At 30.5% G+C, this 15,046-nt stretch overlaps 3 protein-coding genes across 3 annotated transcripts; 2 read left to right on the top strand and 1 right to left on the bottom strand.

Annotated features, from left to right (window-relative positions):
* Positions 1-465: 465 nt before the first annotated feature.
* On the bottom strand, positions 466-2,889 carry HELRODRAFT_76128 (hypothetical protein; the record flags this gene model as incomplete). The annotated part of the gene is made up of 4 exons (XM_009015985.1): positions 466-591; positions 1,192-1,337; positions 1,421-1,640; positions 2,761-2,889. 4 exons carry the CDS (start codon positions 2,887-2,889, stop codon positions 466-468), a joined length of 621 nt encoding a protein of 206 aa, XP_009014233.1.
* A 5,245-nt stretch (positions 2,890-8,134) lies between these two features.
* On the top strand, positions 8,135-8,308 carry HELRODRAFT_148581 (hypothetical protein; the record flags this gene model as incomplete). Its single annotated transcript, XM_009015984.1, has 1 exon — positions 8,135-8,308. A coding segment is annotated over one exon (174 nt), but the record flags the coding sequence as incomplete, so codon positions are not given.
* A 1,869-nt stretch (positions 8,309-10,177) lies between these two features.
* Positions 10,178-12,610, top strand: HELRODRAFT_170165 (hypothetical protein; the record flags this gene model as incomplete). Its single annotated transcript, XM_009015983.1, has 4 exons — positions 10,178-10,187; positions 11,005-11,522; positions 11,674-12,180; positions 12,251-12,610. 4 exons carry the CDS (start codon positions 10,178-10,180, stop codon positions 12,608-12,610), a joined length of 1,395 nt encoding a protein of 464 aa, XP_009014231.1.
* Positions 12,611-15,046: the final 2,436 nt, after the last annotated feature.

Below are 15,046 nucleotides of genomic sequence, written 5' to 3'. Positions count from 1 at the left end.
TTATTTATTTAGTGTTATTTTAATGTAGTTTGTTTTTATGTAGTTAATTTATTAACTATTATTATTTGTTATTACTATTATTTTTTAATTATTCTTTCAATTAGAGGGGTATAATTTGTTAGAGGCATATGAATGGCAGTTCACGCCTCATTATTTTCTGTTTATGTTATGTTACATTCACAAACTTAAAAATTATTATTTATTCACCCACTCAGTTTGGTTGTTAGTTCAGATAGAATGTGCAGAACTGATAAAATAATTCAATGATCGGATGATAGTTTAAAAAGCAAAGCATAGCACTATCATTGATTTGTGTTAATGTTTATTTAAATATCGTAGCTGACATTTTTACACACTGATAAAAAAGAGCCATTAAAATGTTACTTACTTCAATTTCAAAAGAGATTATGTGGACAATTTAAATGATAAAACTCAACCAGGAAGTTTGATGTAGATCAAATGTGATCAAGGAGTGAAACTTTCCTCAGGGTTTGCAAATGGGTCAGGAGTGTTGTAATCAGATGGCCCTTGCATGTCCCCACCAGTCACACCCTCCCTGTACCTCTTCACTGCCAATCCAGTTAATATGCCCTGTGTTAACAACATTTTGAAATCAAATTGTAGTAATTGTAATTTAAATTTGCTCAATCAGTTCATTGACTTTGCTCTAACTAATTATCTGGTCCATTTAATAAATTAGATGTGAATAAGATGGACTGTAGAAAAAAAGAAAGTGATAAAAAAGTGAGAATAACCAGGCACTCACCCCAAGTATGTACTAATAAAAAATTTTAAATTTACAGATCAAATAAAATTAGTGGGAATAAGATAGAAAGAAAAAAGCAACAACAGCAGACTAAAATAAATGGTGTTCTGATTTAATTACTAATATTACGTTTGGTCGTAAGGAAGCTTATTTCATGAGCAATCTCAAGAATTTGTGAGATTTGGCGCACTTCATTATGTCATATTTTCAATTTGATGTGATGGGAAATGTTAAATTTTTAATCACAAAAAGCTTTTTGAATTAGGATAAAATGCATCACCAGTATTATTAAAATGCCGAACTGCAATTATTTAAATTAATGTAATATGTTATTATACATTAGTATCCTTTAGATGAAATGCTGAAATGTTTCATAACATCTTAATAAATGTTTCAAACAAAGATTTAAAAATGAAATGACTAACAAATGTAATAATGGAGAAGAATGAAAATGCGATGGTTGCTTGCAAAGCTGATTCACCTTCACTTGATGTTTTTTTTAAGTTTGTAACATTCTTCCATTTGTCAACTAGGTTGCTGAAACAAGCCAACCAAAGAAACGTTGTGAGAGCTTTAAATTAAAAATAGATACATGTATAGACATTGCTGTAAGCATATTTTTATTCATCAAATTACTGCCACATCCACACATACCAGATGATATAAGATCTGCAATGACAATGTATTTCCTTTTTATGACATTGCTAATGTTGTCAAACAAAACATCAAAGACAAGAAATACGCAGATGATGATGCAAGTCACTGTTCCCATGAACACTGCAAAATTACAAGTGCTGGGACTTTTGTTAAATTTGCAGTCAATTGCTTCCCACCCCTGGCTCCCTACACATCCGGCTACTATGATGGCAAATAACTTGAAAAAATTAAAGAACAGTACAAGTTATATTAATTAATTTAACAAATAAGTGAACAGATTATAATAATAAATTTATTTATAAAATAAATAAATAAATTTATATGAGTATTATTATTTATAATATTTAGTTCTAAAATTTTATTTATTTTCTTTTATTTATTATTAAGTGACTATTGAACATAATTTAAATGGAGAAATAATAAAACTCAAATTAAGAAATAATTCAAATTTATTTATCAAAGAATTTGTTAAAAAGATTGAGTCTAATGAACATGACCAGTTTCAAAACTATAATACAGGAAAATGATTTAACCATGGCATCTCAAAACTAAGTTTGGAAAATTCAAATTAATAAAAACTTGGTAAGATTTCATGGTTGCATTGAGAGTAAGTAATTCATAGGTAGAATAATTATTGATAGAAATTAAAAATAATTATTCAATAATATAGCTTATCATTATACATACATCACAAAGATGGGGTGGTGTAGTTTATTATATAGTTTAACCAGCAAACAATTAATTAAATGTTCGTCATACACACTGTGCACTCTAAGATTTAAAAAGGACAAAATAAAGTGTGACAAATTTTAAACTAAAACACAATATCAGCATGTTTGTTACTGTGTAATGTGTAATGCCAGATCTAAAAAACTTGTAGTTATTCTAGATTTAAGTATTCAGACTCAATCAAAAAACAGTTTCTAAAATTAATCCAAAATTCAAAAATGATAATATAATTTATAATATAATTCTCCTTCTTATTCTTACTTATTCTATTTTAGTCTTCTTACTCCTCTTAGTATTACATTACTCTTCTCAGTCTTAACTTAACTCTTACTCTTATCTTAGTAGTCTCATTTTACTAATATTAACATTACATAATAAACTATCCTATATAAATATAATAAATAAAGTATAATAATTTTGCTGTTGGCATGGTCACACGCACACTCATACAATCACACAAACACCCATTACTCCGAATGCATGACGATGTCGATAAGTCTTATACAAATAACTGGATAACAGCAAACAAACAGAACCGAATAGCATTTCCATTTTACACCTCTCCTAAACCTTAAAAAACAAAATGAAAACAAATAAAAATCGCTTACCAGTGAGATAAGTCTAACAACAACCTGAGGCTTTTTAAAGAACGTAGCAGGATCGAATTGCCCACCTGCCCCAACAGATCCGTAGGCACCGGGTGCCTGAGAAAAGTTATTTTCATTAAAATTACTCATATTCACGCAACAGATCCCCTGAAACGAATAAATATAAACTAGTGTATCATACGAATTTAATCTAACTAAATTAGCTCAATGTTTCACGTTCGATTCTATAATATTTAAAAGTTCATTTAAATGTGTTAACGTGGTTTTTTTTATTCACTACTATTACCACAATATATATAGGACACCCATTCGTAAAAACTTTACAAAAAGTAAAGCATGTAAAGTAATGCAACATTTGAAAATGATTGAAATGGAAAAACCGAACCTGATTGCAAAGAACCTGATTGCAAAATTGCGTCCTCATATCATGCCCCTTACTACAATCAATCACTGACTCAATCCCTCACTCAATCAATCAATCAATCAATCAATCAATCAATCAATCAATCAATCAATCAATCAATCAATTAATCAATCAATCAATCAATCAATCAATCAATCAATCAATTAATCAATCAATCAATCAATTAACTCCCTAGAATACTCTATTTAACAGAAATCAAGAAACACTGAACGGTCAGAACAAAAAAGGTTCGTAGATCAAAACACTTGTGTGTACTGGAAAAAAATCGTATAAATACAAAGAGAATAAATGAAATTTGTACCACAAATGTGCAAATTTAAAAAATTATTCTATATTTTGTAGATAGCCGATGTAAGAGGACAAGATGTGAAAGTAGGTATGTGAAAAAACGAAGAAGCATGAGCAACTAAGATTTAATGAATTAAGAATTACAAATAAGAATTAACATGAACCTCATGATCTGAACTGAACGTTTGAACTAGAGGCGTTACAACTTTTTCAACAATTTTCCAACAATGCTAACTTTCAATGCAATAATTATTTTTGTTGAACCCTTATTCGTAGCGGTAGGTGCTGATGGTTTTACGTGATCATACACCCACACAAACTGATCTAATTGTTCATCTTATCCTAGTTCTATTTGGAGTTTCGCATTCGCACAAATTAAATTTTTTTCAAAATCTTCTTTTTTTTGTTTTCAACGATCACCATCAGGTGTTATCTCAATCAGCGTTTGTAGACACCCTGCGCTAGAATCTAACGAGCCAGCACCGTCATCATCATCAACAAAGTTGAGATCCATTCCTATCCTCCCAATAACGCCGTCAAAAGTACAAACTTTAATTTCTGCATTAGTTCTGTATTTTTTATGTTTCTTACAGCAACTTCAGCTCATATCAGCATCCATTATAAAGTAATATATTTTCGTTTTCGTTTATGTGATTTAAATAAATATGAAACTCGAAATATTGGAATACTTAATGCCTACTGATTTCCAGTGCAGCAAAACGAGTACACAAATGTAATGAAAACACATTCGCACAAAATAATAAGACAAATTTGGAAAAGTTGAAAAATACCGGCTGAAGTAGTTCAAGGAAGTTTTTTTATTTAATTTATTATGATGAGTCATCAAGCAGGTTTTTGCATTTGGTTGAATCTGAAGCAGTCGGTGTAAGCAATATAACTAGCGCAATGAAAATGAATTTGGAAATTGAAAAATGTACTAGTGTCAACAGTCAACAATTCCATGATATGATAAAATAAAATTGATTATGTTTTAAAATTTAGTTAACTGAGCCAACCGCTATTTTTATTCCCATTTTTAAGTCTAATTAATTTTGCTTGATCGAAAAAAAATTTACAAAAAGCCGTTAAGTCGGACTTCAAAAAATTTCCAAAATTCCCTTTAATCGGTCTTCAAACGTGGCAGTGACGGCTATAAACGTCACTTGCTTAATCTTCTTGTCTGACTAAGCATTAATTAAATAAGCGAGGGTTAACTTTAAAACGTTGATAGAAAAAATTGTACCACTGGCTGGTTAATCGTGTTGTCACCACTTAAGTTGAGGTGTGCCGGTTATTCAGGGTTTAGATGATTAAAATGCAGGCATGTCTGGATAAAAATGTACCTTGAAAATGAATTTTATTTATTTTAAATGAACCTATTTCTGAAGTGAAAATGAAATATTAATAAAAAAATTTTTATCATTTGCGTTATTTTTTTAAACTTCAACTTCAAGAATGTTTATAATTAACAGACACATAGTGTGCAGTTGAATGAAACCGTGCTTTTTGAAAAATATATCGTTAAATGGGATAAATTGCAAATTATCCATACCCTTCAAAAAAATCTCTCATCTTGTTTTTTGAAGTAACTTCCATCGAAACGCCTCAAAAACATTCATTCTCGAGCAGACAAATTGTAATTCTTCTGCTTATTAAACGCAATTTAAAAAGCCAATATCATCCGTTTATTGCAGTTACATACCATACCATTCGACCGCCCGTGTTCCGGCATATATTACCGTCTCGATGAAATCTCCAACGAATGCAATGTTTGACTTGCTGATTGGTCGCATGAAGTCAAATATTTTTTATTGTGATATGATTTGAATTGTACATTTTAAATGTAATAAAACTGATTGACATTAAAAATAATATCTCTGTTGCTGTTTCAGGGAACTGTTTGCACTGACCACTAATATGTTTTTTTACACTAGTTTTATACTTTTATATTCTTTCAAAATAAATAAATTTAATAAATATCAAAAATTTAATAAATTTATTTTTAAAAAATGTGTTTCTTCAGTCAAAGTTAAACGTATTCAGTCTGCATCAAACAATACATCCCGATAGCATTGAAAGGAGTTTATAATCACGCCGAGAATACCATTGTCCTTACAAAGTCAGAGGTACATTTATTTGTTTGTACGCGTGGCTTGACATTCGCTCAATAGGTCTTTCCACAACAGTAAATTAAACGAAATTTACGCCGCCAATTATATGAAAGGTATACGTATATATATATATATATATATATATATATATATATATTATATTGGTGTTGGTGTATGATGTATGATTAATGACTTTTCCATTCACAAAATGTAAAGCGAATTTTACCATTTTTTCAACTTTTTAAGATTTGTTCCGTACAGAAATTAGGCTATCAAAAATATTTAATTGCTGAAAATAAATATGTGTGCGCGCGCGGATGTTCACGCATTTCACGAACGATATTGTATCGCTAAGTTATATTTACAAATTTCATTTGATTATTCATGTCTATTTCTACTAAATTAAATTCAACTTTTTTCTACAGACAGAAAAATAGCCATTTGAGCTTTTTGATGATAGATTAATTAAAAATAGTCGCACTTCGTTATAAGGAACTTGCACATACGTAATGTGCACAGCGCATTTCGTGCATTTTGTGGTAAAAAGCAAAAACTACCCATCATGCACCATGTGGCATAATATTATATATTAAGAAACGAATTGATGATGCGGTTTCTTCAAATGCGTCATTTCATAATCTAAAATCATAATATAAAATTTTTGTCAAAATTCCGATTCAATCAATGTCAACAAAAGTTTGATTCCAAGCGCATTTAGCTGCACGACTTGTGCAGTTGAATGTTACAGTTTGCGATTGTTCTCAATTTTATTTCTCTTTTCATATAAAACAACTGATATTTTTTTACTTTGAAAAATAAGTAACCAAAAATTAAAGTATAAAATATTTTAATAGTTCGGAAATATTATGAGATGACGAACATGCATAACACATACATATCATCTAATGAACGCAATATGAATAAACTATCTTTAAACTATTTCATATTGTCTTTCTTTCCAACGCTCTCTGAAGTAGCAGTTGAAATGTTAATACACATCAATGAAAGTACGTTATATTTGAGTACAATACCTATATTTGAGTATGTTATATTTATGTAAAAAAAAGTACGTGCAGAAGCGTTTGAGTAAAAATATTTTGTACTTGAGCCCCTGGTGAAAGTCGTAAAGAACCGTTATAGAGATCTTTTAATGCGGTTGCTAAATTTTGAAAGTTTGTTGGTCATGTGAGTTTTGTATGTTTGGTAAAAAGTAGCAGAAATATGAAATTAATATAATCTCATCCCAGCCAACAAGCGGGAAAGAATGAAGGATGTTGTTACAATCTCACATACGCTGCCTTCTTATTGGTCGGTCGGTTGTCAATCACATTTGCAAATGTTCACCATTCGTCATCCCTCGTTTACACATCTTCTCATGCTCAGGCTATTTATTAAACTCATCAAAACAACTTCAATAGTTTAATATTGTGTGGAAATAAACTTTGACTGGAGAAAGAATGTCAGAAAAAACAGAAAATTTTAAAATTATTCGTCCTTGGGAGGATGTGTGTCGTAATGTTTCCGCGAAGAACCTCTCAAGTAAAGTTTATTACTATTTATATTTACAAGAAAAACGATGAATTAAATCAAACTAAAAAACAAAAATTGTTTTATCAAGAATATTAGTTTTCAAATAGAATGTTAAAAAATGCACTCTAGTCACTATTTGAAAACTTGCAGTTGACAAATAAATTCAGTTTTGCACGTGTAGCGTAGGTACACACTTCTTTCTAATGATTGCATGACGTTTCATCATATGACCGATGATCTGTTAATTATGGTCTTGACACTTTTCGAGTAGAACAAATAATCGGCAGCTGATTCGCACTGTCGTAACTATCAATCTCCTTCTAAGGACCAAATTTTGACGGCTTGATTTTAATTTTAAAACTTTTTACACGTTTACTGATTTGTTTAACAAAAAAATTGTTGGCAGCGGTCGAACTTTACATTAACAGAAAAGCCTTTCTGGCACTACACAATATCCACATCTTGTTTGGAAGTTTTTGTACGTACATTGTTAGACAGAAGTCAATATTTTTCGTTTGTTATCCCTGTCAATTTTACATAAAACCAACAAGTTTATTAACATACATGACGCAAATCTTGAGCAAATTAAAAGGCAAGACGCGTGAGAACTGTGTTAACGTTTTAAAAAATTTGTTGAGCAAGTTTTAAAAAATATATAAAATAATAATAATTTTCTATTTTCATTATTTTCATATTTATTAAACCTTCATACTTACAAAAAAATATTTTAAAAACATTTCAGTTAAATTGGAGAAAAATGATTGAAATGAAACCAGATATAAAATTTAAAAAAGCTTTGATTTTATTAAACTGAAGAAAATTTGTTGATTTATTGGAATAAAAATAAAATTATAAATGAATAATATAATATTATTTAGCTGATGAGGGTTGGACACGGAGCTATCAGACATCACACGCTATAGAAAGGTACAACAAAGATGGAGACAAGCTCGTTGATTACTCATCCGAAATAAAAGAATCAAATGACGCTAATGAAAATGCAACACGCGAACTCACTACAAAAAAGAAGAGGAGGATTTTGTTTTCCAAGAGCCAAATCCATTTACTGGAGAAGAGGTTCAACCAGCAGCGCTACTTATCAACTCCTGAAAGAGAGCAGCTTGCAACTGAGCTGCGACTGACTCCAATTCAAATCAAGATTTGGTTTCAAAACCATCGATACAAATTCAAGAAAGCATTGAACGAAAGAAGGATGATAATGACATTCCAACATCAACAGCACAGCGATGGAAAATTATTTCACTTCAATTTTCCATGCTGTTCAGTTGGACTGATGGATAGCAATGTCCTCGATCTCACACAGAGAATGAAAATAAATTGCTTGTGTCTCAAGCAGTAAAAATTTTATCAAATTCAAAAAATTGCGTGTTTGTTGATTTGTATATTTATTTAAAAATTCTGGAACAAGGATTACTGCTTCATTAACGATTTTTAACAGTTTACATTTTAACTTGAAATTTTTTCAGAAAAATTTTATTGAATTCGTTCAAATGATTTTTATTATAAATATTAAAAAAATAAAAATTGATTTAACAAAAGTGTCACCATAACCAGGGAAAGCAAATTAAACTTTTGATCGTGGAGAACATCTAGACTAGTCTTGAGACAGAAATATAGAGCAGAAAGAGTAACATCTTCTGTCAGAGGGCAGAGGCTGTAGTTCATATTGAAATTTAAAAACAAACTAACGTTTAAACATTAATTAAAATAAACGAAGATATCAAGAGGGTGTATTGGGTATTTCACAAGTATGAAATAATTTCTGTTGGTTATCTGGATGTATTGGAAATTGGACAGGATAACAAATACCAAAAAATACATTAGCCAATGTATTGGCTAACTTTATATTTGCTATTTAGCGTTAGACACAGTAATTAATTATTAAGCATTAAATAATAGTTGGAGCGTCGCGTGCTGTTTTGCAGTGTCTGCTTTTAAGCGCAAATACTTGTCCATTGTGCCTGCATACCTACTGTGCAATACATGCACATATGCTATGCACACGTGTATGTAGGTACGTTGTGTAATTCTCGATAATCTCTGTCGATCATCACAAAGGGCATATGTATGACACACTTAAGTTAAAAATGGCAAGTATGGGTTCAAAATTATAATTTCTTATATAAAACTTTTTGACAACACTCACCTATTTAAAATTCTTCATAACAGTTGTGAAAGACTTTCATATGAGGAGAGATTGAAGAGATGTGGACTGATAACCTTGGACAGGACTAGAGGAGATCGAGATCTTATTCAGGCGTACAAAATCATAACGGGTAAGGATGAGATAGATTCATCCCTATCCCTCCAATTTGCAGAAAATAGAAACACAAAAGGGCACCAATACAACCTTTTCAAAGAAAGGGTAGGAACAATAAAAGAAAGATTTTTCGAGAGTTATTGAACATTGGAATAAGCTGGACGAAAAAAAAACTGTAACAGCTCCTACAACGCGGGAGTTTAAAGCCAGACTTGAAAGATTGGGATTTTAAATCCATATTATTAGTCAAAATCGATCCAGCGGTTCTCACACAGAGATATCTACTGATCCACAATAAACCTTGTTATGTTATGTTATTTTATGTTATGTTATGTTATATTATGTTACTCCTATTTCACTTGCCAGTCAAATATTCAACACACTAAATACGCTTATTATTTCAGGTCAGATGTCGTTAAATAATTTATAGTAAGCGCTATAAAATATCCAGCTTTAAATCTTCGTAACTTTTCATCTCAGTCAATCAAGTCTGAATGATGCCGTGCGAGTTTGTAATGTAGTTTATTTTTATTTTTTTTGAAGTATTCAAAGAAGAAAGAAAGAAATGGATGATGACGAAGTGGCCTGACGTCAGCTACATTTTTTAATCTCTGATTTGATCTCCGAATTTTGGCGCTTCGAATTGAAATTAAAGCTTCCTTAATTAATTTTTTTTATTAAAATTAATTAATCATAAAAAATCAATTACTTTAATTTTTATTTATTTATTTATTTTATTGTTATTTAATTAAATATAAATTTTGTTAAATCTTAAAAGTTAAAATGTTAGCAAGTTAGTATTGTTAGTTTATTTAATATTTAATGATAATAATAAAATAATAATTAATTTAATTTTTAAAATTAAGTTTGGACTTTTTTTTTAGAGATTTGTCATCTAATTTTTTTATCGTTAATTAAAAATTTAAAATATTTATTATTTAATTTATTTTATTTCTTTCATTTAAAATTTAAATTTGGAAAAGCGCCGATGAACTGAATGTTTTTGTTTTGTAAAGTACTACTATTATTAACGTGCCTCCTAGGTTTTGTTCGTGATTAATCTATTCATATTTTAATTCTGATCAATTCATTCTTTCTGTTAGATCAAATATTGTGAGTTCATTTATTTTATGACATTTAAAATTTCTTAACTTGGGCATGGTTAGAAAATAAGTTTTTAGAGATCTACCTTGCATTCAAACCTGGCCATAGTGTTGCAGTTGTTGTGAATCCAAGATACTTTTCGATGGTTTATCATTTATGGTTAACTCATGTATTTATTTTTTCAACAATTCAGAAATATTCTAAAGAATTTAGATAAGTTTTGAAGACATTGATCAGAGAACCAAATATTTATCAATGTCAAAACAGAACATATTTAAAAGTATGTCATAGTAAGATATTTATTAGTTATAAATAAATAAATAATTTTTATGTTTTAAAATTTACAGTTATTTTTTTAAATGTTGTTTTTTAATGTTTAATCTTTTTAAAAATTGAATGACAATTTTTTTTACATTGGATTAAACAGTGTTTGAGTTATAACAAATGAAGGTACATCAATGCATTTCAGTCTGGTTCATTTAATTTTTACATTGCTTAATTTTTAGATTTAACATGCAGTTCCAGAAAGCACTGCAGTTTAGGCTTGATGATAGCAGATGTCTTCATAAGTACTCTAATAATATTTCCACTGACAGTCCTACATTGGGATGGAACCTGGGTGTTACAAGATGAATACTTTTTCCCTGACAATGAACAGATAAGCACTTTGTTGAGTTTCACATTGGGAGCAACGATATGCATGTTCCAGTTGTTGATGCAGCCTCAGTTGGCAGAATGGATCACCACAGACACTCCAGCCATCTACATTTTGGTTACCCGTATACATTTCTACATACATGGCTGGGCCATTCTTTGCTACTGGAGGGGAACGTGGAATTTGCTAGATTTCATGTTCAACAATGCTAATCCTAAATTTATATATGTCATCATAATTATTTATGTAATATGCCAGTTGTTGATGATACTGACCAGAACAGTTCGGTCGGCTGTTGGGGCACCTGTGGCTCTTCGGTTGGATACAAGCAATGATCTTCTTGAAGCCGATGTAGTTTTTAAAACATCTGTTAGTTTACCATTCTAAATAGCTTTGTTTATTATTTTTATATTCATTTAACTTACCGTTAATAAAAATAGTTTCAAGATTTTGAATGGCTTTGTTTAACATTTTTATATTAATTTTTTCAATTTTTATTTAATAATAATTGTATTTGCAGCATGACAACTTTGTAAAATTCGCTCTTGACTGCCTTTTCACACAATTTGTGGTTGTGACAATATCTATCACCATTTGGTGGGCTCTGTGGTGGCTCTTTGACATAACGTTGTTCAAAGATCCATCGACTGATCCCATTTGCTGCTTGGTCGGATTCATCATCAGCATATCACTTCTCCTACTTCAAGTTCCATTATCTCGGATATCTGAATCATTAGATGGAAGGTATTGGCTAAAGTTAGCCTATGAAGACACAATTTTTATCATATTAACGTGGGCTAATGTCATGTTCTGGAGAGGTTTCTGGAATGTGTGGATCAATGACTTTCTGCCAAAGAAAACTGTTGGCTGCTGGGTGTCGCATGTCATTGGTTCGGTGGGCTTGTTGTTCTTGCAGGGTCTCAATAACGTCGGTCTGAATGGTATAGACAGGGATGGATCTTATCAAGGGGGGTCAGGCATCTTTCCAAATAAATACCTGCAAGAAATATTCAAGGAATTCTTATTTGTTAGTCAATTATTTTTTAAATAGTCAAGTTGCATGTAATTTCTAATCTATTAAACAAAATTAATGAAAGGATTCGAGTGAGTACAAGGGACTGACTGATCAAGTCACCGAAATAACTTCACTGGCTGATGAAGATGTTGAGAAGTGCAGTGAAAACAATATTGAGGAATCGGTTGATAACGTTCATTCGCATGAGATGGCTATCTGTATAGAATCTGATGAAGATGATGTCAGCAAGAGAAATGAAGTTGTTACTGAAATCGCTAAAAATGTTACTGTATCCTCCAAATCAACAAATTACAGCATGCCGAACAGTGGTCATCTGAATGATAATTTGATTGAGTGCAGTGTCAGTGAAAGTTACTTGGGTGGCGCTGATGATTTTGAAGATAGTGAAAAGTTACCCATGCTTCACTCACTGCATCGATGATGTCTGCCAATAAAATTTATTTAAGTTTTATCTCATTCAAGGTTATTTTTAAAATGTCGAAAATCTTTTAGAGTTTCTGTTTTATGATCTACTTTTGTTGTTTAACCATAATCTCATATCAATCAAATACAAGTTCATTGACCAATTCAATATCGAGATTATTATCTTTTTGGTGTTAAATATGAATTTTTTATCATTTTTACATAATTCTTTTTTACAACATGTATATATCCTAAATTGATATATTCAAGTTTTTCATTTTAATTATTTTCAAAACTTTTTTAATTCGTTATATTTATCATGAAATTAATCTGAGTTTCCCAACTTATTGATTTTATTTTACTTTTTTTAATTTTTAATTTATTTTTCAATTTTATTTTCGGTTTTTCGTTTTTTCCTGTAATTAGAAAGTTATAACATTATATGATGATGTAATGAAGCTTAAAAACTTCAGTGGTTAAGTAAATAAAGGAATAATTGATTTCTAATAATTTTATCTTATGCACCTATCTGATTATAAGGCGACATAGAGTTTCAATATTGTTGGTAACAGTAGAAACATAGTTCACATACAATAAATCTCGGCATAATCATTCGCTTGAAACATTTTTTATCTGATATTTGATCTTAATTTTTTTCATTTCATACAATGCTGCATCGTTTAGTTAACAGCTTATAATGTTATGATATCGAGATTAACATTTATATTTTTTCCCTAATTATTTCTTCCACAAGTAATTACGTCATCGTGAAATCTCATAGGTTATCATAGCTGATTCGAAAATTTTTTATGATTAAATACTTTTTTAAAGTTGATTATAACAAAAATCGAATCGACTCAATAGTTATTAGTAGAAAATAATATCGATTTTAACATATGTTTCAAAATCAACTAATGAAAACTGAAAATTTATCGGAATTGCTTAAATGACTAAATAATTTTAAGTTTGTATTTTGTTATGTTTAGCTGAGCCGTTTAAACATTAATCTGTTCGTTCAATATACATTTACTTTATAAGTTTCATCATTTATATATAGTCATTGTGTTCTGTTGTACTGGTTTTTAAACGGGCAGAGACGTAAATTTAATCATTCATTTCATATATGGTAAAAATATGATCTTATCAGTATAACGCGTTAAAAATAATATTTTTCAACATTTTTTTTACGTAGTTAACTCATGGATATATATATCCATGAGTTTACTGATGAAAATTGAATAAAGGGGGAACAATCATTTCTTGAATATTAAATAAATAATTGAAATGTACTTATGCAGTGGTCGTGTGTGATTGGTTATTAACATTTATACTGGCAAGCTGTAAACTTTTGTGGGTATTAGGTACCCGATACTCACATTGTTTTAGCGAGATCTGGTCTCGGTTTCTTTCATTTCAATGAAAGTGTTAACGAATGTGCTATGGTATCCGTGGCTTTTAATGTCACCTAGCTATGGCTATTCTTACAGCGATTTCCTTTTTGCAATTCACATTCCTACAATGTTGTTTTCCAGGCAGGTGAACTTCTCCAAGTTTTCTAACTCAACACCATCTATGACAGACCTGCGTTCAATATTTTTGTCTCCAAAACCTATAGTTTTTGTCTTCCCAATGTTCATGGCTAGGCCATATCTCTTTTCTTAATTATTTAGTGTTTCTACCATCTTCGAGGAGGTCGATATCATCTGTAAAACGCATAATGTTTATTCCATTTAGAGAGACTGTTTTTTCACCTATTTTGATCATGTATTTTGTTCATTCTTGATGAGTGATACAAATGGTCGATGATAATGGGTTGTCTGTTCTTGTACCTCTGCTGCTGTTGAACTCCATTCTCGTTACAAACCATAACGGTTGATTCTGCGGTACCGTTGGTGTCTTTCAGCAAATTTAATAGTTTGATGTCGACTCCATAAGATTCTAGAGCTGTCCATGTCACAGCATTCTGGTAAATACTTTTGAAGGCCCTTTGGGAAATCGGTCAAACAACTGTAAATTTTCTTGTTTTTGCGTCTAGCTTTTTCTGAAATAAGCCTTAGGACCAAGATCTGTTGTATAGTGATTCTATCTCGTCTGAATCAGGCATGTTCATCAGCTTGGGCTCTCAGTCTTTTGGTATCATCATCAATATTTTACCCAGATGACTAATTAGTGCAATTGTTTTGTAGTTGCTGCATTCCAGCTGGCAATCTTTCTATACAGCATTAGCAGGTTTGATCATTTCCATTTATTTTGCTTTTCTGCTTTCCATATCATGTTACAGAGCTTGTGTAGTTTTTTTTACCAGAGCTTTTCTTCCGTTTTTTATTACCAGCTACTTTGTCATTGATTGGATTCTTGTTCCTTTTTAAATGCTTAACAGCTTGTCTCACTTCTTCTTTTTATTTGTAATGATAAATGAAATCACGTGTGCGTATGTATATGTGTGTTTGTTATA

The sequence above is a fragment of the Helobdella robusta genome (genome assembly GCF_000326865.2).
Source record: "Helobdella robusta unplaced genomic scaffold HELROscaffold_17, whole genome shotgun sequence".
In the NCBI taxonomy this organism is placed as follows: Eukaryota; Metazoa; Annelida; class Clitellata; order Rhynchobdellida; family Glossiphoniidae; genus Helobdella; species Helobdella robusta.
The sequence above is the reverse complement of the archived record's forward strand: the minus strand, read 5'-3'. Positions and strand labels throughout refer to the sequence as shown.